At 38.7% G+C, this 16,298-nt stretch overlaps 2 protein-coding genes across 3 annotated transcripts; both read right to left on the bottom strand.

Moving 5' to 3' along the window:
- Nucleotides 1–9,638: 9,638 nt before the first annotated feature.
- On the bottom strand, nt 9,639–11,494 carry LOC112566622. The gene is made up of 3 exons (XM_025242887.1): nt 11,386–11,494; nt 10,314–10,452; nt 9,639–9,952 (listed from the first exon to the last, which is right to left on the bottom strand). Exons 1-3 carry the CDS (start codon nt 11,420–11,422, stop codon nt 9,766–9,768), a joined length of 363 nt encoding a protein of 120 aa, XP_025098672.1. The 5' UTR covers nt 11,423–11,494; the 3' UTR covers nt 9,639–9,765.
- A 3,102-nt stretch (nt 11,495–14,596) lies between these two features.
- On the bottom strand, nt 14,597–16,280 carry LOC112566623. 2 transcript variants are annotated; one of them, XM_025242889.1, is made up of 4 exons: nt 16,140–16,280; nt 14,979–15,114; nt 14,754–14,874; nt 14,597–14,720 (listed from the first exon to the last, which is right to left on the bottom strand). In XM_025242889.1, the coding sequence occupies exons 1-3, from the start codon at nt 16,174–16,176 to the stop codon at nt 14,763–14,765; spliced, it is 285 nt and encodes a 94-aa protein (XP_025098674.1). In that variant the 5' UTR covers nt 16,177–16,280; the 3' UTR covers nt 14,597–14,720; nt 14,754–14,762. The 2 variants fall into 2 exon arrangements, with proteins under 2 accessions (XP_025098674.1, XP_025098673.1); XM_025242888.1 differs by having other exon boundaries at nt 14,597–14,874; nt 16,140–16,279.
- Nucleotides 16,281–16,298: the final 18 nt, after the last annotated feature.

Consider the following 16,298-nt stretch of genomic DNA (forward strand, 5'->3'; position numbering starts at 1 on the left):
AACATAATGTGCGTAAGGAGTCCTTGCTCAATTATAGACATGGGATTATGACCTGACCTGATGTAATGTTTACTTCTTTTAAACTTCGTTGTGCTGTGCTTGCAAAACCAGCAAACATATCTACATATATAAGTCAATAAATAAAAGATAATTACTGTTATTACAATTGCTTACTTACAGACTACCCGCCCGCCAACATCACACACCCAATCCTCCCAACATATAAACCAACAAACATCCACATCCACATCCATTTCCACCTTCACCCCGAACGGTACACTCGAGGAATAGGGGAAGGATAATTTTCAAAACATTCAAAATACTGTATATCATTTTAGTATAATTCAGTAATAAAATATAGCGATAAACATAGAAATAAGTCAGCTAATTATGTAGAATCTGGGACACCCACGAATACAATTATCCAATGTTGATTTCAAACGCATCACCGTTTATTGCATTACAATGTAATAACCAATTCAACGTGTCGTGGTGTGTGTTGTGCACATATTTTTGTGTGAGTTGTGTGTACTCTGGAAATGTACACAAGACGTGAAATCTTGTATTAAACTTCTGAGCGCATGAGGCTCAACCCAAACAACGAGGCTTGTGAAAACTCTCCAGCTGTCTACTCCACTGTATACAACTGAGATTTTTGTTTGTTAAAAGCTATCGTCAACTTATTTACTCCAATGTTACATAAACAAAAGCAAGCTATGTTTAATAAGAGAATGTAGTATTTCTCCCTCTCAAATGTTTACTTTTTTACAGACGTAATAAGTCATAAGTGGTAACTGTCGTGAGTGTGGTAGCCAAGACAGTCCAGACAGTACAACGACTGTTTGTCGCTGCTGCTAGTATAAAAGTCTTATTAATAAAAGTCTTTGCGCCTGCGTGGTGTAGGAATCAAAGTTAATGGAGTAACGCACAAAACACGTAGCATCAAGTTTATTCGCTGTGCTAGTAGAATTTTTATAAAACATTTTTAAATCTTGCCGGATGCAACTATAAATCGAATTACTATCAGAATGTATTTCCCATTCACCTCGCAGGAAAAATTTCCGACCACCCGACATGATGCTGCGCTCTAAATCGTCACTGTACAACTACGACTACGTTAGCGACTACGAGCACCTTCTGGGTCTATGAGTATTTGAAGTCTGAAACTCCGAGTACGTATACCCTGACCATTAAAAATCGCATTCCAAGTTATCTACCAGAAGTTTAGTGAAGGTTGGCTGTTCAGTGTTCAGCTTTCGTCTCGGGACCGCTGTTCTTTCTCTGCATGTAGCGTATGTTTACAGACCTGGCAATCCCACCTCTCTTCTTTATTTCTCCTACTGAGATAAAACATTTAGAAAGAGAAGAAGCAGCACTTACCAACGACTAAAATAGCGAGGAACACGATGCACTTCATGCCTGAGGAATGAGACGGTTGTCACAGCAACGAGAGCAGTGATGGCGGCAGATAGCGTTATGGCTTCTGTTGGTGACCGCTCTCACAGTTCTTCTATTTATACTTTGTCCATGTATTAAAAACTGTTAACTATCACTGTCCCTACCAATAAGGGCAAATAGGACAATTAATTAATTGAGAATAAATACACAGCGAGACTTTAGGTAAAAGCAGCTGTCGATGATCAGGGCTGTAAACAAAGCCTAACGTATTTACTTTCAAAAACAAAAATTGCCAGACTGCGTTTTTCTTTGTTTCCGCTTGACTTCTTTAGAAGCTCGTAAGCAGAAGATATTAGCTACTGGTGTTTGAGGTTTGCACTGAAGGAAACACACTGACCTTAGACATTGACGATGTAAATCAGCAAAAGAAGCTTTTCTTGTGTGTCCGCTGTGGTGGATATCGATGAGATTAGTGTGGGTACAAAAAATGCAGAGGTGTCAGACATTTGATAAAATGCGCATTTTATGAGAGAAAGTTAACGAGAACGACTTTATTTTATCGAAACTCCAGCGAACAGAGATAGCAGAGAAAGGCACTGAGAGAGTGTTTTTTTCAATGTTTTGGTTTTATTTTGCTATCTGCCCATAATATCATGACCAGGGCAACAACACGCAGCCGTGAAAGCGGCTTATAATTGTTGTTGTTGACTTAACCGCTGCTTATGTCAAGTGAAGCTGAAATCATGAAGCTTGTAGAAGTCGCTTGCATGGGAAAGAATGTAGAAGCTAGAATGTAGAATGTAGAAGACAACCACAAACGTTCACAATCATCTTTCTTTGAAAGCACGTAAGCATCTTAGAGAATGACAATATAAATCAGCAAAAGAAGCTTTTCTTGTGTGTCCGCAATGATGGAGACCGATGAGGTTAGTGTGGGTAAACCAAACTGAGAGGAAGATGTTTGACATTGGTCTTGAAAACTCTTCTCGCTTTCTCAGTAAGTCAAGAAGAAGCAGTTGTACTCAATATTTACTAAGATCTGAAGAAACACTTGAGATACACTATTCATTAAATGTTAAAGGCCAGTTTCATAACATCTGATGGGTTAAGAGCCAGTGACAAAAGAACTGACAGAAATCACCAGCAAGCGCGACTGTTCCTACTATAGTATACTTGGAAATCATCGTTTGATAGTAACGTGTGATGGAAGTGTGATTTGTCAGCGGGCAGTCAAATTATTCTACCTGCAATGATTCCAAATGCAGTAACGCCGACTGTATCTTACATAGATTACTTTCTGCCTCGTTCTCGTTACAAGATGACGCTTGCGAGAATAACGTCCTTTGAACTAATATCTCCCCTCACCTGACCCGCCTACAGTCTGCCGATGCACTTTGACCTTCAAGAAGTTTCTAGTTGTTGTGACTAACATTTTAATTAGAATGTTTAGTGCGAGAGAGCGCATGCGTGACTGGTAGTTGCTAGCTGTTTCAAGATTTTCGTCAAAAGAAAGTGGAGACAGACGAGTAGACACTGATTACTCATTTCTCACAAAGTGAAGATGGTTCTACCGTGCTATGTCTTTTAATGTTAGTCTAACCCTGTGTTTTACTGTCTGTGTGTGTGGATGTGCGCGTGAGTATGTTTTTTCCTGTCTGTTCGTTCGTAGGAAAGAAAGAAAATGACCAAAAGTATCAAAGAGAATTGGATTGGTACTTGTGTAACGGGTTTAAAAAGCAAAACGAAAACACTGTGACTAAATTCAACATGTTTTTATTAAATAGTAAACATGATAGCATCTGAGTACAACAGACGTTAGACACGACAACAACTGCCATGAGTAGCGGACTGACAGCTGTTGTTGCCGACACGAGAGAATGAAGTCAGAAGCCAGTTGAGTGGCTTTACGGTCGTCAGGGTAGGTAGACATCAGGGTGTTGTATCTACCATCGCTGGTCTACACTGGTGTAGGGGAGGGACATCAACATTGTGGTTTGGGTATTTTTGCACACACTGCATCTGACGTCTTGACGGGGGGATTTGTTCCAGCAGCCTTGGCACTGTAAACAGTAAACAGTGGAAATAAGACACTATGCTGATGTTGTGGTTAGGTTGATGTTCGTGCGCGCGTGAAAGAGAAAGAGAGGCGAGGTGGACACAAGACGTTCACTTGTTACCTCAGTTACCTGACGAGGTCAGCAAGACGGTCTGTTGGTCTATTGTCTATGACATCTACTATAAAGGTCGTGACTGCTACTTACTCGCAGTATGCCCTCTTGACCCCACAGTTACCACAGACCCAGGTGCGGTCATTCAGGCACATCGGAACCCCAGGAGCTGTCTCGAAACATTCGAAGGTCGTCGGGTCAAGAGGGCAAAAGAAGCGCGCGTTGGCGGCTGTAAAAAAGCAAATTTGTTTTAGAATACCGTTCCAGGTACGGCTTTGTGTGTTGTCTTTTTTTCTGTAATTCATCTTTCCTTACTTCCTCTTATCCTTTTTTTTTTTCTTAAGTTTTTGCAAGAGAAAGTTTCCGAGAGAGAGAGAGAGAGAAACTTATAAAAGAAACTGGGATTGTTTCTCATTTACTGATTACTAGGGGTAGGAGGTTGGTTGGGACAATAATAATAACAAGTACATTTACAGTGAAAATTTAACAAAAACCCATTTGATGTGGGGATGATATCTATAATAAATCCAAGATGTGTTGACGATGGTGTTAGTGTTAATGCTAAATTACGCCATTATAACAGATTTCTAAACGCATGAAGAAAGTTAAAAGTTAAAAGAGAACGACTTTATTCTCTCCGAACGCCGGAGAAGAGAGACGAGACACTAGCAGACTGCAAGACTCTCTTGGATTCTTTATATTTTGGTTTCATTTTGCTAGCTGCCTCCTATTTTCAATTTTTTGACGGCTGTAAGACAATTATTAACGATGTTGCTAGTGGTAAAAGTAATGCGTGAAGACAAAGGACAACAGACTGTGCAGACAGTCAAACGGACTGCTGTTGCTGTTGCTCAAAACAATTTCCACAGTTTACAGTCGTACAGTGCTCGTGGACAATAAAGACAATTCGTACAAAAAGTGATGATGCACAAGCAAAGAATTTAAAGTTAAAAGTCAAAACTCATAAAACACTGAACACAATGTTTGTACTTTGTGTTAGTATAATTTTTCATTAAGCGTATTTATATCCGTTCGAATGCATGTATAACGTGCATTTCTGTTAGAATATGTGATTAAGATTTTAAAGCTGCTCACTTGATGCCTGCAATTTTCGTGTACTTGGCCTTTATCTCGGCGGTCAAGTGTAAGACTACCTGACTATACTATAAATCTTGAGACCACCGCAGGAAGTACTGAAGACGAAGACCGTTAGCCACTACGACTCCTTTGGTGACAATGAGGACGTTAAGCACTTTGACTGAAAATACGAGTGCGTATACGTTAACTGTGATAAGTATGTGGCAGTATCTCTACTGTTGCTGCCTCCAAAACTGAAATTATTTCCAAAGAAAGGAAGCACAACTCACCAACGACCAGAAGAGCGAGGATCACGATGCACTTCATGGTTGAGGTTTCAGACGGCTGAGACGACGACGACGAGAGCAGTGATGGCGTCTGAAGGCGTTGGAGCTTCTGTTGTTGACTGTTGAGACGGCTCTGTTTATACTCTGCTCATTAATTAGAAGTTGTAAATTATAGTTGTCGTTATCAACGAGGATTAATATGACAACTAGTTTGTTGACAATAATTGTTCTGCTAGAAACTTAAGGTTAAAAAAGTAAAGGCTTTTTTTTGGTAGGAGGGGGAGGTGTTAATATTTTGTGGTGATGACGTTGTTAGCCTACTGAGAGGTGGAGGGCCTGAGGTGAAGAATATCCCTTAATGTTGTCAAAATGGATCGATTTCATTCGACCTTTTGAACCTGTCACACATTGATAATGCTAATGTTGCATTATTTTCGAAATTAGTGCTGCTAAAGTAACGGATAATGAAGACGATGATGATGATGATGATGTTTATTATTATTATTATTTGATTGGCGATACTTTATAGATAGATTTTACCCAAAGAATACTACTACTACTACTACTAATAATATATTAATAATAATAATAAATAAAGCTCGAACGTTCTACAACAAGTTAGGCCGACGTAACAATGACGTCATTATTTCTAGTCTTGTTTTCAAGCAGCGTCTTTAAACCTACAGCTGTCGTCATTCGCTCCTCGTTGCTATGTGTGACGTCACTTATTAATTTCGTCACTCATTTACGCGCAGGTGTCATAAGAATGCTCTTTGCGCAGTCAAAAAAAAATGCGCTGAACTGAACGCTAATAATATAATAACATATCAATTATCATCAATAATAATCTACAAAAAACCAGTATCAATTATGGAGATGAAAAGAAACCATAGGTCATGCAGAAAATAATTATTTCAAGTACAAAATATTGCAAGTAAATATAACAGGTCAACTTCCTTGATGACAATAAAACTACCGGCTCTCCATACACAAACATCTCATAAACAAGACACACACTAACGCATATGCACACAGAGTCACTAGACACACACACACACACAAATAAGCATAAATATAACACTTACACACACAATCAGAGGAATGAATACAAATCGCGTGTTTCTGTGCGCAATCGTGTGTGTGTGTGAGTGTGTGTGTGAGAGAGAAAGCAAGACCTTTTTAATAGGTCCCTCTCTCCCTCTCTTTCTCTCTCTAGCAAGTTTTATATACGCTGCTCGTGAGTTAGGATTAGTTAGGGTTATTCTTTTAATAGTTCATGTTATTTGCTTGTTTGCCTGTCAATCGTAAGCTCTCCATGTTTCATTCTTGTTCTTAAGCGCTAAGAGCGTGCTCGAGGAGTGTGAGTATACGCTTTACAAATTGTTGTTGTTGTTGTTGTTGTTGTTGTTGTTGTTGTTGTTGTTCTATGTCATGTTTCTTCGGAAGCCTGCCTATTTTTCAGGTTAGTTTATTCCCTGCAGCTTCTGGAGGAGCAGATGGCCGCAACAACACCCCGCTCGCGGACCCGGTTCGGTCCTTCCCTCCCTCCAGTGACTTGGGCCCTTGAGGTTCCCCCATCGTGTGCCTCGCTCCGTGTCATTGTCAAGCCTCGCTTCAGCGCTCTTTTACTTGAACTTTGCGAGAGACTGAGTAGAGTTTTCAGTGGCGATGTCAAACACTGGCCAAGGGAATATTGTCGTAGCTACACTCTCATGGATGTCCACCATCACTGAAACAAAAGAGAAACAGCATCTGCTGATCTGTGCTGTTGTCCTTTATAACATTGTACACATTTAAGTTGTGACTCACTCCACCGTGACGCGGGAAGTAAATTACTGAATTGCAAGACTGTATATCAGAAAGGATTCTCTTTTAAAGAACAGAAATACAAAGTAAGTGGGAAGGAAGCGACTGTGTGATGCGGCGGACTCCATCTTCCCCTTCAAGCGGCCAGCGTCTCACGGCCTTCTTCGATCTTCTTCGATGCTATGTGTTAATTTGCTTGATTTCTACAATTCAGCCATCAGAAGCATCGTTTGTGTGAACTCACGTTGAAGTCGTGGTTTGGCAAAACTATAACAATTAATCTCGCGCACACCACCAGCCCCCTGCACCACCCCGATGTCTCCCCACTGTTTACAGCCAGTGGCAACGTCACTCTAAGTGCCGTTAAAAGGTTAATGTTGTCGCTAAATCAACTCCCACGTCTGATTGCAGAAACATTTCCACTAATTGTCGAATTTTCCTCTCCTGCCGCTGAAGTCAAGCTAATACAATTAGCCCTCATTTGCTTCGTTGACCTTTTTCTTTCCTCTGAAAAAGGAAGAACAAACAGCAGGAGCTAAATAACGATAAGCGTTGAGGGCAAAGGTCGCTGTTAACGAAAGCTTGCACTTACTTTATGTACGAAGCACTTCTGTTGCTATTGCGATTGATTTGTATAGACAGACGTCAGAAACGTATGAATATGAATATGATGTGTGTGTGTGAGAGAGAGAGAGATGGGGGATAGAGATCGTGAGATGGAGATGCACGAGAGAAAGAGGGAGAATACAGATCGTGATATGTGTGTGAGAGAGTGAGAGAGAGAGGAGGGGACAAAGATAATGAGATGTGAGATGGAGAGAGGGAAGGATAATGTCCACTTGGCACAGCATTTTCCCAGACAGAAGCAGTCACTCAGATCGCAGTTCCAGGAGATGTCTAAAACATTCGAATCGAGTCAGGAGGACAGACACTAGAAGCACTATAGGCTGTCTGTGAAAAGAGCGAGCCTGTTTTAAAATATCTGTGTTGACTTTTTCTAGTTCTTTCATATCCATGTTTCTCTGCTTGCTTCTTTTCATTTTTTTCCTTTTTCTATAATTATAAATTATGTGAGAAAGACAAACGAATGAGATTGAAAGAGCATTAAGAATATTTCCCCTTCTTTAGGTGAGAGAAGGGGGTTGATGGGTAGATAAAATAGAGAGATCAAAAGAGAGGTTGGTGACAATGTAGTGCAGGTGACTGTCTCGCTTCCCAGCGTCTACGTGCACAAGGGACACAACTGCAGATCATCTGACTACTGGTTGCGGTGCCAATGAGTGTTTACTGAGAAAGTCGTTTTCCAAATCGGGAGAGGGATGGCCTAATCCTGATAACATCGGTGTATTTTTGTACGCTCTTCCCCCTTGAAAAGCTGTGGCAAACAGGGTAACGAGATATCCTTCGTGTAATTTGTTTAGTCTTTACAACCCCGTGGCTCCATTTACAGACTTATCCCAGAAAAAAATTAAACAAAAATAAGCAGCTGTATAAAGTCTTTTTATTCTGGGTTTGTGAAAACTAACTCAACTAGGTCTTTTAGAAGTGGATGTAGATTTTTACACGATTTAGCTGATACAAAACAAATGACCGAGCTGTGCGCACGCTGGACATAACGACTTGTAATATCTTGGCTTCCCACCATAACTAAAGGTCATGTGACTGCAGGGGATGACCTATCTCTGAGTGCTATACAGGACTCATATAAGGTGACATGAGTATAATATTTACGTTTTCCTTTAGAAAGACTGTGGTCTTCAAAGTCCTATAACCAACACTTTCGATGAAGACAGACAGAGAGAGAAAGGGACGAAGATAGCTATAGAGATTCAGAGAAAGACTATCTTAAGACAAACTCTCAGAAACAAGCAAGGATTTGTATTACACTATAAACAATAAAAAGATTGATCGTTTTCAATATGTTTTGTTTTCTTCTAACTCTCATTCATAATTAAATTTATATTAAATATATATCCCCTATTTGAGCTTCCTTTTTCAATGTCTTTTGTCTGTCTTTTGTGATCTTGTTTGTAAGTATAATAAGGTTCATTACTTTTAGTTTACGACCACTGATCTTATAATCATGACAATATCGGGTAAAATACCGATCTCAAAGACCATTAGCCTCTATGACTACTCACGCAACCACGAGCACGTCAGTGGACTGGGAACACGTTGAGCACTAAGACTGTTGTAGACTACGACTATGTACACGCTCGCCATTTTTGTGACAGTATCTCTAGTGATGTAGCTGTCTTCAATAAGATGAACTATTTTTGAAGTGAACAAACTCAGCTAACGAACCATAAGAAGAGCAAGGAGCACGAGACACTTCATGGTTGAGGTTTGAGACGGCCGAGAAGACGACGACAGCAGTGATGGCGGTTGATGTCGGCTGTGGCTTCTGATGCTAACCGTTGTGACGGGTCGCTGCCGTTATCAATTACGACTAACAGGACACTTAATTTAATGACGATAATTGCACAACCGGTGCCAGTTGCTAGCTGATGGGGCAGACTGTGAGTGTGTGGGGGTGGGTGGGGATCACTTTGAAGTTGCACAGACTGGATTCGGCTTTGGGAAGATGCGAGAAAAATGTCATTCCCGAGAATACTGTCAGAATATTTCAGCTTTGTCTTGAATTGGTCAATTTTTGCTATGAGAATATAGAGCTTGAGAGACCATTTGATTTTTTTTTCTTTTGTTTGAAAAAGTATTAGGAAGCTTAAGGGGCATTTTGTCAGTTAGTATTTTAAAGAAATGTTCGGATGTTATGTGCAGTTAATACAAACATCTTGACTGAAACAACATCATTCATTCATTGAATGTGTGTGTGTGTGGGTGTGTTTAGTCATACATTTAAAAACATGTTTGAGTAAGAAAGTCAGTTAAGAAGACCACAGATGGTTGGACTACATATCTTTATTTACCTTCGTGCAATCAAAACATCTGTAGCTAACTCTACAATCATGGATTCTAAACTGTGTAAGCATGGAGACCGTCGGTTGTCGGTGGAGATATCAGGACAGTTAGTTCTTAGGCTTATTCAATCCGGGAGGTATTCCGAATGGATTTCCGTGTCCTCCGTGTCCTCCTTGTCCTCCTTGTCCTCCCGGCCGTTGCTGGCTGTTGCCTGTTGGACACTCTGGTGGGATGGCGCCCGCGCACACAGCGGGATCATTGGTCTGGATAATGATAACTCCCTCCACCAGACCACTGTAAAGACAAACAGTCTTAATTATTGTTTTTATTTCTTGCTGTTGTTTGTGAAAATGTAACACTGACCAAGTAAACAAAGATTCCAAAGCTTTGGCTCATTTTTATACTTTTTTCTATTAGACATGCAGATGAGAGAACAAAATCATAAGGGAAATGAATGAGAGAGGATATTTAATCAATTTATTAGTAATCTTAGTGTATATGTTTCTAATGTTTCTTTCAAGCATTTATTTGAGTTAATACCTTTAGCGTTGGCTGTGACACAAGTGCACAAACACATGCAGACACAAACACAATTTGAATTGTGAAAGAGAATGATGAAACTTCTTGTGAGTAAAGTAAGAGTATGATAACTTACAGGCAGAAAGCCAGTCTCATTCCACAAGTTCCACAGACAAGGTTGCCATCAGACATACAGAACAGCTGATCAGGCTCCGTCTCAAAACAGTCGATGCCTTGGGTGGGGTCAGGAGGGCACGAGAAGCGCGCGTGGACAGCTGAAAGAGAGCATTCGTCTCTCACTTTTCAGTTAGCTGCTTTATTTTTATTCACCAATTTGATCCTGAGTTTATGGTAAACCTAATTATATAGACAATCTATAATTCCAAATACTTTACAAGAGGCGATATTTGTATCAACGAACTGGCTTGACATGGTCAAATAGCTCAACAACACACACCCTCTTCTCGCAAAACATAGACATGGGGATACTTAAAGGAAAAGTCTAAAGCTGTTCAATAAGCGATTTGGACAGTATGTTGATAAGGTGTAGGTCTTTAATACTCTAGACTTAAAATTTATTTAATCAGGGAAAATTTTTAGTTTTAGTCTTGTTCTAATATTATGAGATTCAAATAGCAAAAAAGACTTTTTTCTTGAGAGTTTTGCTTGTTTTGTATTTGATAAATCGCATCAACGGGAAAATTCTGTATTGGTATTGCCAAGATAAGTATGTGCTGACAATAAGAATCAAGTTGAGTACAATTTTATTCTATAAGAAAAAAGAACTAAAATATTGAAAATGGCTTTATTTGTTTTTGATTATTAACATGCCTTCTAAAGCATCGAATACTTTTTTTCGAAAAACAAACAAAAAAGAAAAAAGCAAAAAACAAAAAAGAACTTCCGACGAACTTTAGTGGAATACAGCAGGTTTGCAACTTATTTATTTTATTGTTATTTCTTTTAGTTTGCACATCTTTTATTGCTTAAGAAAGAGCTCAATAACCTTTTTTCGCTTGAATACAACAATATAACAATGTTAACAATGCATTACACTTTTATTTATTCTTCTCATGTCTATTTCAATTTATTTTGTACAAAAAGAAAGATATAAAGAAAAAAATATATCTCCTTAGTACTGCATACTTAATCCTAACATGGCAGTGATTACCAATCAGTGTGACAACTTTGGAAGGCCCGTAACTCACCCACAGCGAGAAGAGCAAGGGCAGCAATAATCTTCATGGTTCCGGTCTCAGAGTTGTCTCTGCCTCAATCGGTGAACTATGGCGATGGTCTGTACCGGGTTCGAGTAAGGTCCATTGAATGAAGCAAGTTTTATACACTGACGACCACCAATAAATCTTAACACTAAGTGTGGTACTCTACACTAATGTGATCTACATGTGTGATTATACTAATCACTTTGTCGACAAACAGAAACCGGAGAAACCAGATTTGTAACCATAATCATCATCAGCGCGCTCGTACGCATGTATACAAATAATATATCAAAGACAAATAAAACCGTGATAACTTAAGTAATACATTTGGTAATATATATAGTTGCATTTTTTGGAGTGTAATAAAATAAATTTTTCTTGTTTTATAATTTCTTAGTTGCTACATTTCGAAAGTAGACATTGGTAGCTATTGAGCCTCAAACTGGGGACGAGTACAATAAATTTGCATATTCCTACCGATTTTAAGACGCTCTGTATAATAATGTAGTAACTGTAGCTACGACAAAGTCCATCTCTCTTTCGGCACCAAATAAATTCTTGCATTTCCTCCTCTTTCTCCCACTTACACTTTTTGTAATTTTCACATTCTTTACTGCTCTGTTGGATTTTTTACTTTCTTTCTCCGTTTTGGGTTTTATTTTATCTTTCCTTTGTTCCTTTCTCCTATCAGTTGGTTTTTTTATTTGTTCCTTTCTTTGTTATTTTTTTTTTCTTTCTTCCTTCCGAGACTATAACACATTTTCACACCCCCACAGCATCGTGTACCCTTCCCCATGCCTCCTCTGTCTATGTAGCCAGTGACAGGGTCAGTTTACGTGCTGTTAAAAGGTGAAAGGTCTCGCTAAATGAACTGCCACCTCTGATCACAAGCTACGTTTTACCAATTGTCGAATTTTCTCGTCCTATCCCAGATGTCAAGTCAATATAATTAGCCTTCATTTATTTCTTTGCTTCACTTTTATGAGAAACAAAAAGCGAAAAGCGCTGAGGTCACTGGTAAGCCGAGCGTCTGTTGTAGGTTGTACCTGATGTACGGTGAAAACACCCACAAAAGCTCAATTCAAACTTCCAGACTGTTCACTACACTGCTATTCACTCTTTGTGATTATTTTTAAGCCAATAGCATCGTTGTATCTTTATTTTGTAACTTTTGTAATTTTTTTTAGGGGGGGGTTCACTACTTCCAGAAAATTGATGAATAAATGAAATGACTATCAGAAAGCTAAACTAAAATATAACTATAAAAGAAGCGAATATAATATTTAATATGGCTACAAGAGGTACATCACATGCACTTTTTATTGCATCTTTTGTTACATTATAAAATACAGTCATCTACATTTGGTAGAAAAAAAATCTTCTGTAGTCTTCTGATGTCTGTAGTCTACAAAGCGATAGCTACATCTCGGCCGTCAATCGACATAAATGTAGGTATGATGTTTATGAAGTATTTCTGTCACTATGTTTTTGGAAATAAACTGTAAAGCCTTTGTTGTAAGATATAATTGTCTCTTTGTACTTACTAAACTTTTCTAAATGCTGAATATGTCAAAAAGGTCTTCTTCAACTTAGAATTTTCGCATGATATGTAATATTGTGCAGGTATTCATGTCCGTGTAGGTGTACTAGTGAGTTCTTGCGTGCGTGAGAGTGTGTGTGTGTGTTTGAACTCTCTCGCGAGTATTGGTTTCTTGCACAAATTTCGTGTTTCTAAAGGCACATTAAGTATAGTACGAAAGTCAGCAAAGATGACCATAGAAGGTCTGACGACATGCATTTATTTCTCTTCGTGCACTCAAAGCAGTTACAGGAGTCTCTAGGACCATGGACTTCAGGGCGAGCATTGAGACCGAATGTTGTTGTTGGCAATACAAGGACACTTACTGCTTATACAGTCCGAGTGGAATGACTATCAAAGGTTTCGTCCTCTGCTGGCTACAGATTGCTGGACATTTTATGGGGGATGGCTTTGTCACAGACATGAGGATCATCGGACTTGGTGATAAAAAGGCAGTAGAAGAGACGACAAACAGTGTTCATAATGAGATACATAGTGGTTCACAGTTAACAGTTGTAGCCTCTGCTCACTGTCGTTTGTTGTATTCTCCTGTTGGTGGGAAAGTAGAAGCATTGACCACGTGCATGAAGAGTCATCGCTTCTTTTCTTTACATTATGTTTTCTATAGTGGACATGCAAAAGAGACAAAATATAAATGATGAAAGGAGAGGGGGATACTTTATCTGTTTATTATTAATATGTATATAGATTATATGCTACTTTGTGCAATTTTTTAAAGTTTATACATTTTTAGAATTGGCTGTAGTTCACGTGATGAGACTACTTGCTCTCTCTCTCTCTCAGTGAGTCAGGATAACAAAAGTTAAGTGTACAACGAGTGAGTATAGCGCCGACCCAAATGAGTGCCAAAATCTGTTAATTGGGCAGCTCAAGTAAAAGAATGGCTAATTGTCATTAGTTAATGAGTTGTAACATATTTATTAGTCACTTCATTAGACCTTCGAAAAGAATATTGCTATTAGATTTATTATGCTGCAATTGGCCTTAAAGATGATTTCTCCTCCTAGGTGTCGTGATCGTTTTTTTTCAGTGTGTGAAGCAGGTGTCGTGTATATTAGTGGGTATACAACTTATATTCTGTTTTGATATATTTGGTATGCTAATTTATATGTCGAGCTTTATGTACATATACTATTAGAATTTATCTCGATTTCTTTATTACAGTTATGTGCTATGAGGTTGCTTAATGTTTTTGGATCAGATTGTCGCATCCATCCATCAATCCCTCCATGCATCCATGTATGTGTGTGAAGGAGAGAAACAAAGCGAAAAAGGAAAGAGGAAAAACTGCTATGATAATTTGATTGGCAGTTTTGTAACGGTGAAGTCAAACAGCTTTGTAAAAGTAAAATGGAACACTGAATAAATTCAACGAATTATTTTTCGCTGATGATAGACTGAAATATTTTATTTGGTAATGGTAATGAAGTAGTACTCTTGAAATAAAGTACTGGGATGATTATGTGAACAAAGCCTTCTTAATTTTCTCATCACATGCAATATTTGGTAGATTTTCGTGTTCCCTATGTCTGTCTGTTTTTCTGTTCAACACACATTAGCAATAATGCAAATCTCAGTAAGAAGATTACACAGCAGTCTGACTATATATCTTTATTTTCCATTGCGCACTCAGAATACCGACAACAACCTCCACAGCCATGCACTCTGAGTTAATTAATCATGGCATCCGACTGTTGCTGTTGGCGGTACCAAGGTAGTCCCGACTGTTGCTGTTGGCGGTACCCGGGTAGTTGCCGCTGCATCAACCTTTGATCTTTGGGCCACTGATGCCCTGCTCACACTCCGGGGCGGTGGCGCCTTCACACACACTAGGATCAATGGACTCCAGGATGAGCAGACCCTCCATCATCCCACTGTAAGACAAACAGTGTCAATGATGAGACATCGTACAACATTTTTGAATAGCGATATGGACATTTAATAGTGAATGTCAATAAGAAGCAAGAGTATAACTTACAGACAGTAAGCCAGTCTCTTGCCACACACTCCACACACCAGGCTGCCGTCAGTCATGCAGAACACCTTGCCAGGCTCCGTCTCAAAGCAGTCGATGCCCTGGGTGGGGTCAGGAGGGCATTCGTATGCAAGGACAGCTGAAAGAGAGCATTCGTCTTGTTGACACTTGTTTTCCTGTTTTCTTACTGTTTTACAGTCTTATTCTTGCTGAAACCAGTTTCATTTCTTGAATCTTTATTGTTAAAATATTGTAAACTTATTAACAAAGTTTCTTTTTGTTAAAAATGCTCTGCAAGAGCTCTTTTTGTTTTTAATGGACTGGGTTAGCTCGGAGAAAAATTATACGTTCTCCATCATAGTCAAATAACTGACCAGCTGTCTTCTCATTTCAATCAAACACTACAAAACAGAAAAAATATTACGACGGACATTAAGTATTAAAGCAATAGCCTACTGAAGTTAAATTATTGGAACATTGGGACGATCTGTTATGTCAGTGAAGTTTTTAAATTCACACGAGTTATATGCGAACAAATTTTTTCATTGAAAATGCTTAAGAAAAATGCTTTGTTTCAGTCTAGTTCTATAATTATCAGTTCTAAAGAGCGAAAGAATTTAGAAGTGCGTCTTTCTTTACATGTTCGCTTGTTTAGTTTTGTTAGAGTGACTTTCTACTGATTTTTGTCTGTATATATTTGTGTGGCCAAGATTAGTATAAGGCTTCGCTATCAAGCATCCAATCATATTTTATGAAAAGAAAGAGCTAAAATGCAGAAACAGAAATGACATTGAACATTGTTTGTTTTGTTTGATTATCTTTTCGTTGGTTCCGTTTTTATGTAAAAAATATTTTAAAAAACAAAACAAATGAAAACGACTTCTCTGTCGGAGTTTCTTGCTTATCTTTTATTATTTTTGGCTTTCTTCTTTTTTTTTTTTTGGTCTTAAATTATTTAAAAATATGAATCTGAGTATTTGATTTAAATACAATACTCACTGTAAACAATGTAATCTGCTTTCACTCATTTTCCCTTTGTCTGTATTAAGCTATTTTAACCAAAGAAAGAAAAGGAAGAAAACATTCCCCGATATTCCATTTCCTACTTCCAACATGGCGTAGATTTAAGATAAATGTAACAACGCTTAAAGACCAGCAACTCACCGACAGCCAGAAGAGCAAGGGCGACAATTATCTTCATGGTTCCGGTCTAGGAGTTGTCTCTGCTTCAATCGTTGGACAATAACGATGGACTGTGCGAGGTCGGCTGAGGTCGCTTGAGTGGGACCAACATTTATACTGTCCACTACTTCATAAATCTTT

This window comes from Pomacea canaliculata, linkage group LG6 (genome assembly GCF_003073045.1).
Source record: "Pomacea canaliculata isolate SZHN2017 linkage group LG6, ASM307304v1, whole genome shotgun sequence".
NCBI classification, from domain to species: Eukaryota; Metazoa; Mollusca; class Gastropoda; order Architaenioglossa; family Ampullariidae; genus Pomacea; species Pomacea canaliculata.

Coding starts and splice junctions, on each gene's coding strand:
- LOC112566622 (XM_025242887.1), bottom strand. CDS start 11,422: ATGAAGATTATTGCTGCCCTTGCTCTTCTCGCTGTGG. Junction 10,453..11,385: donor CCTTGCTCTTCTCGCTGTGG/GTGAGTTACGGG, acceptor GCTCTCTTTCAG/CTGTCCACGCGCGCTTCTCG. Junction 9,953..10,313: donor ATGAGACTGGCTTTCTGCCT/GTAAGTTATCAT, acceptor TTGTCTTTACAG/TGGTCTGGTGGAGGGAGTTA.
- LOC112566623 (XM_025242889.1), bottom strand. CDS start 16,176: ATGAAGATAATTGTCGCCCTTGCTCTTCTGGCTGTCG. Junction 15,115..16,139: donor CCTTGCTCTTCTGGCTGTCG/GTGAGTTGCTGG, acceptor GCTCTCTTTCAG/CTGTCCTTGCATACGAATGC. Junction 14,875..14,978: donor AAGAGACTGGCTTACTGTCT/GTAAGTTATACT, acceptor TTTGTCTTACAG/TGGGATGATGGAGGGTCTGC.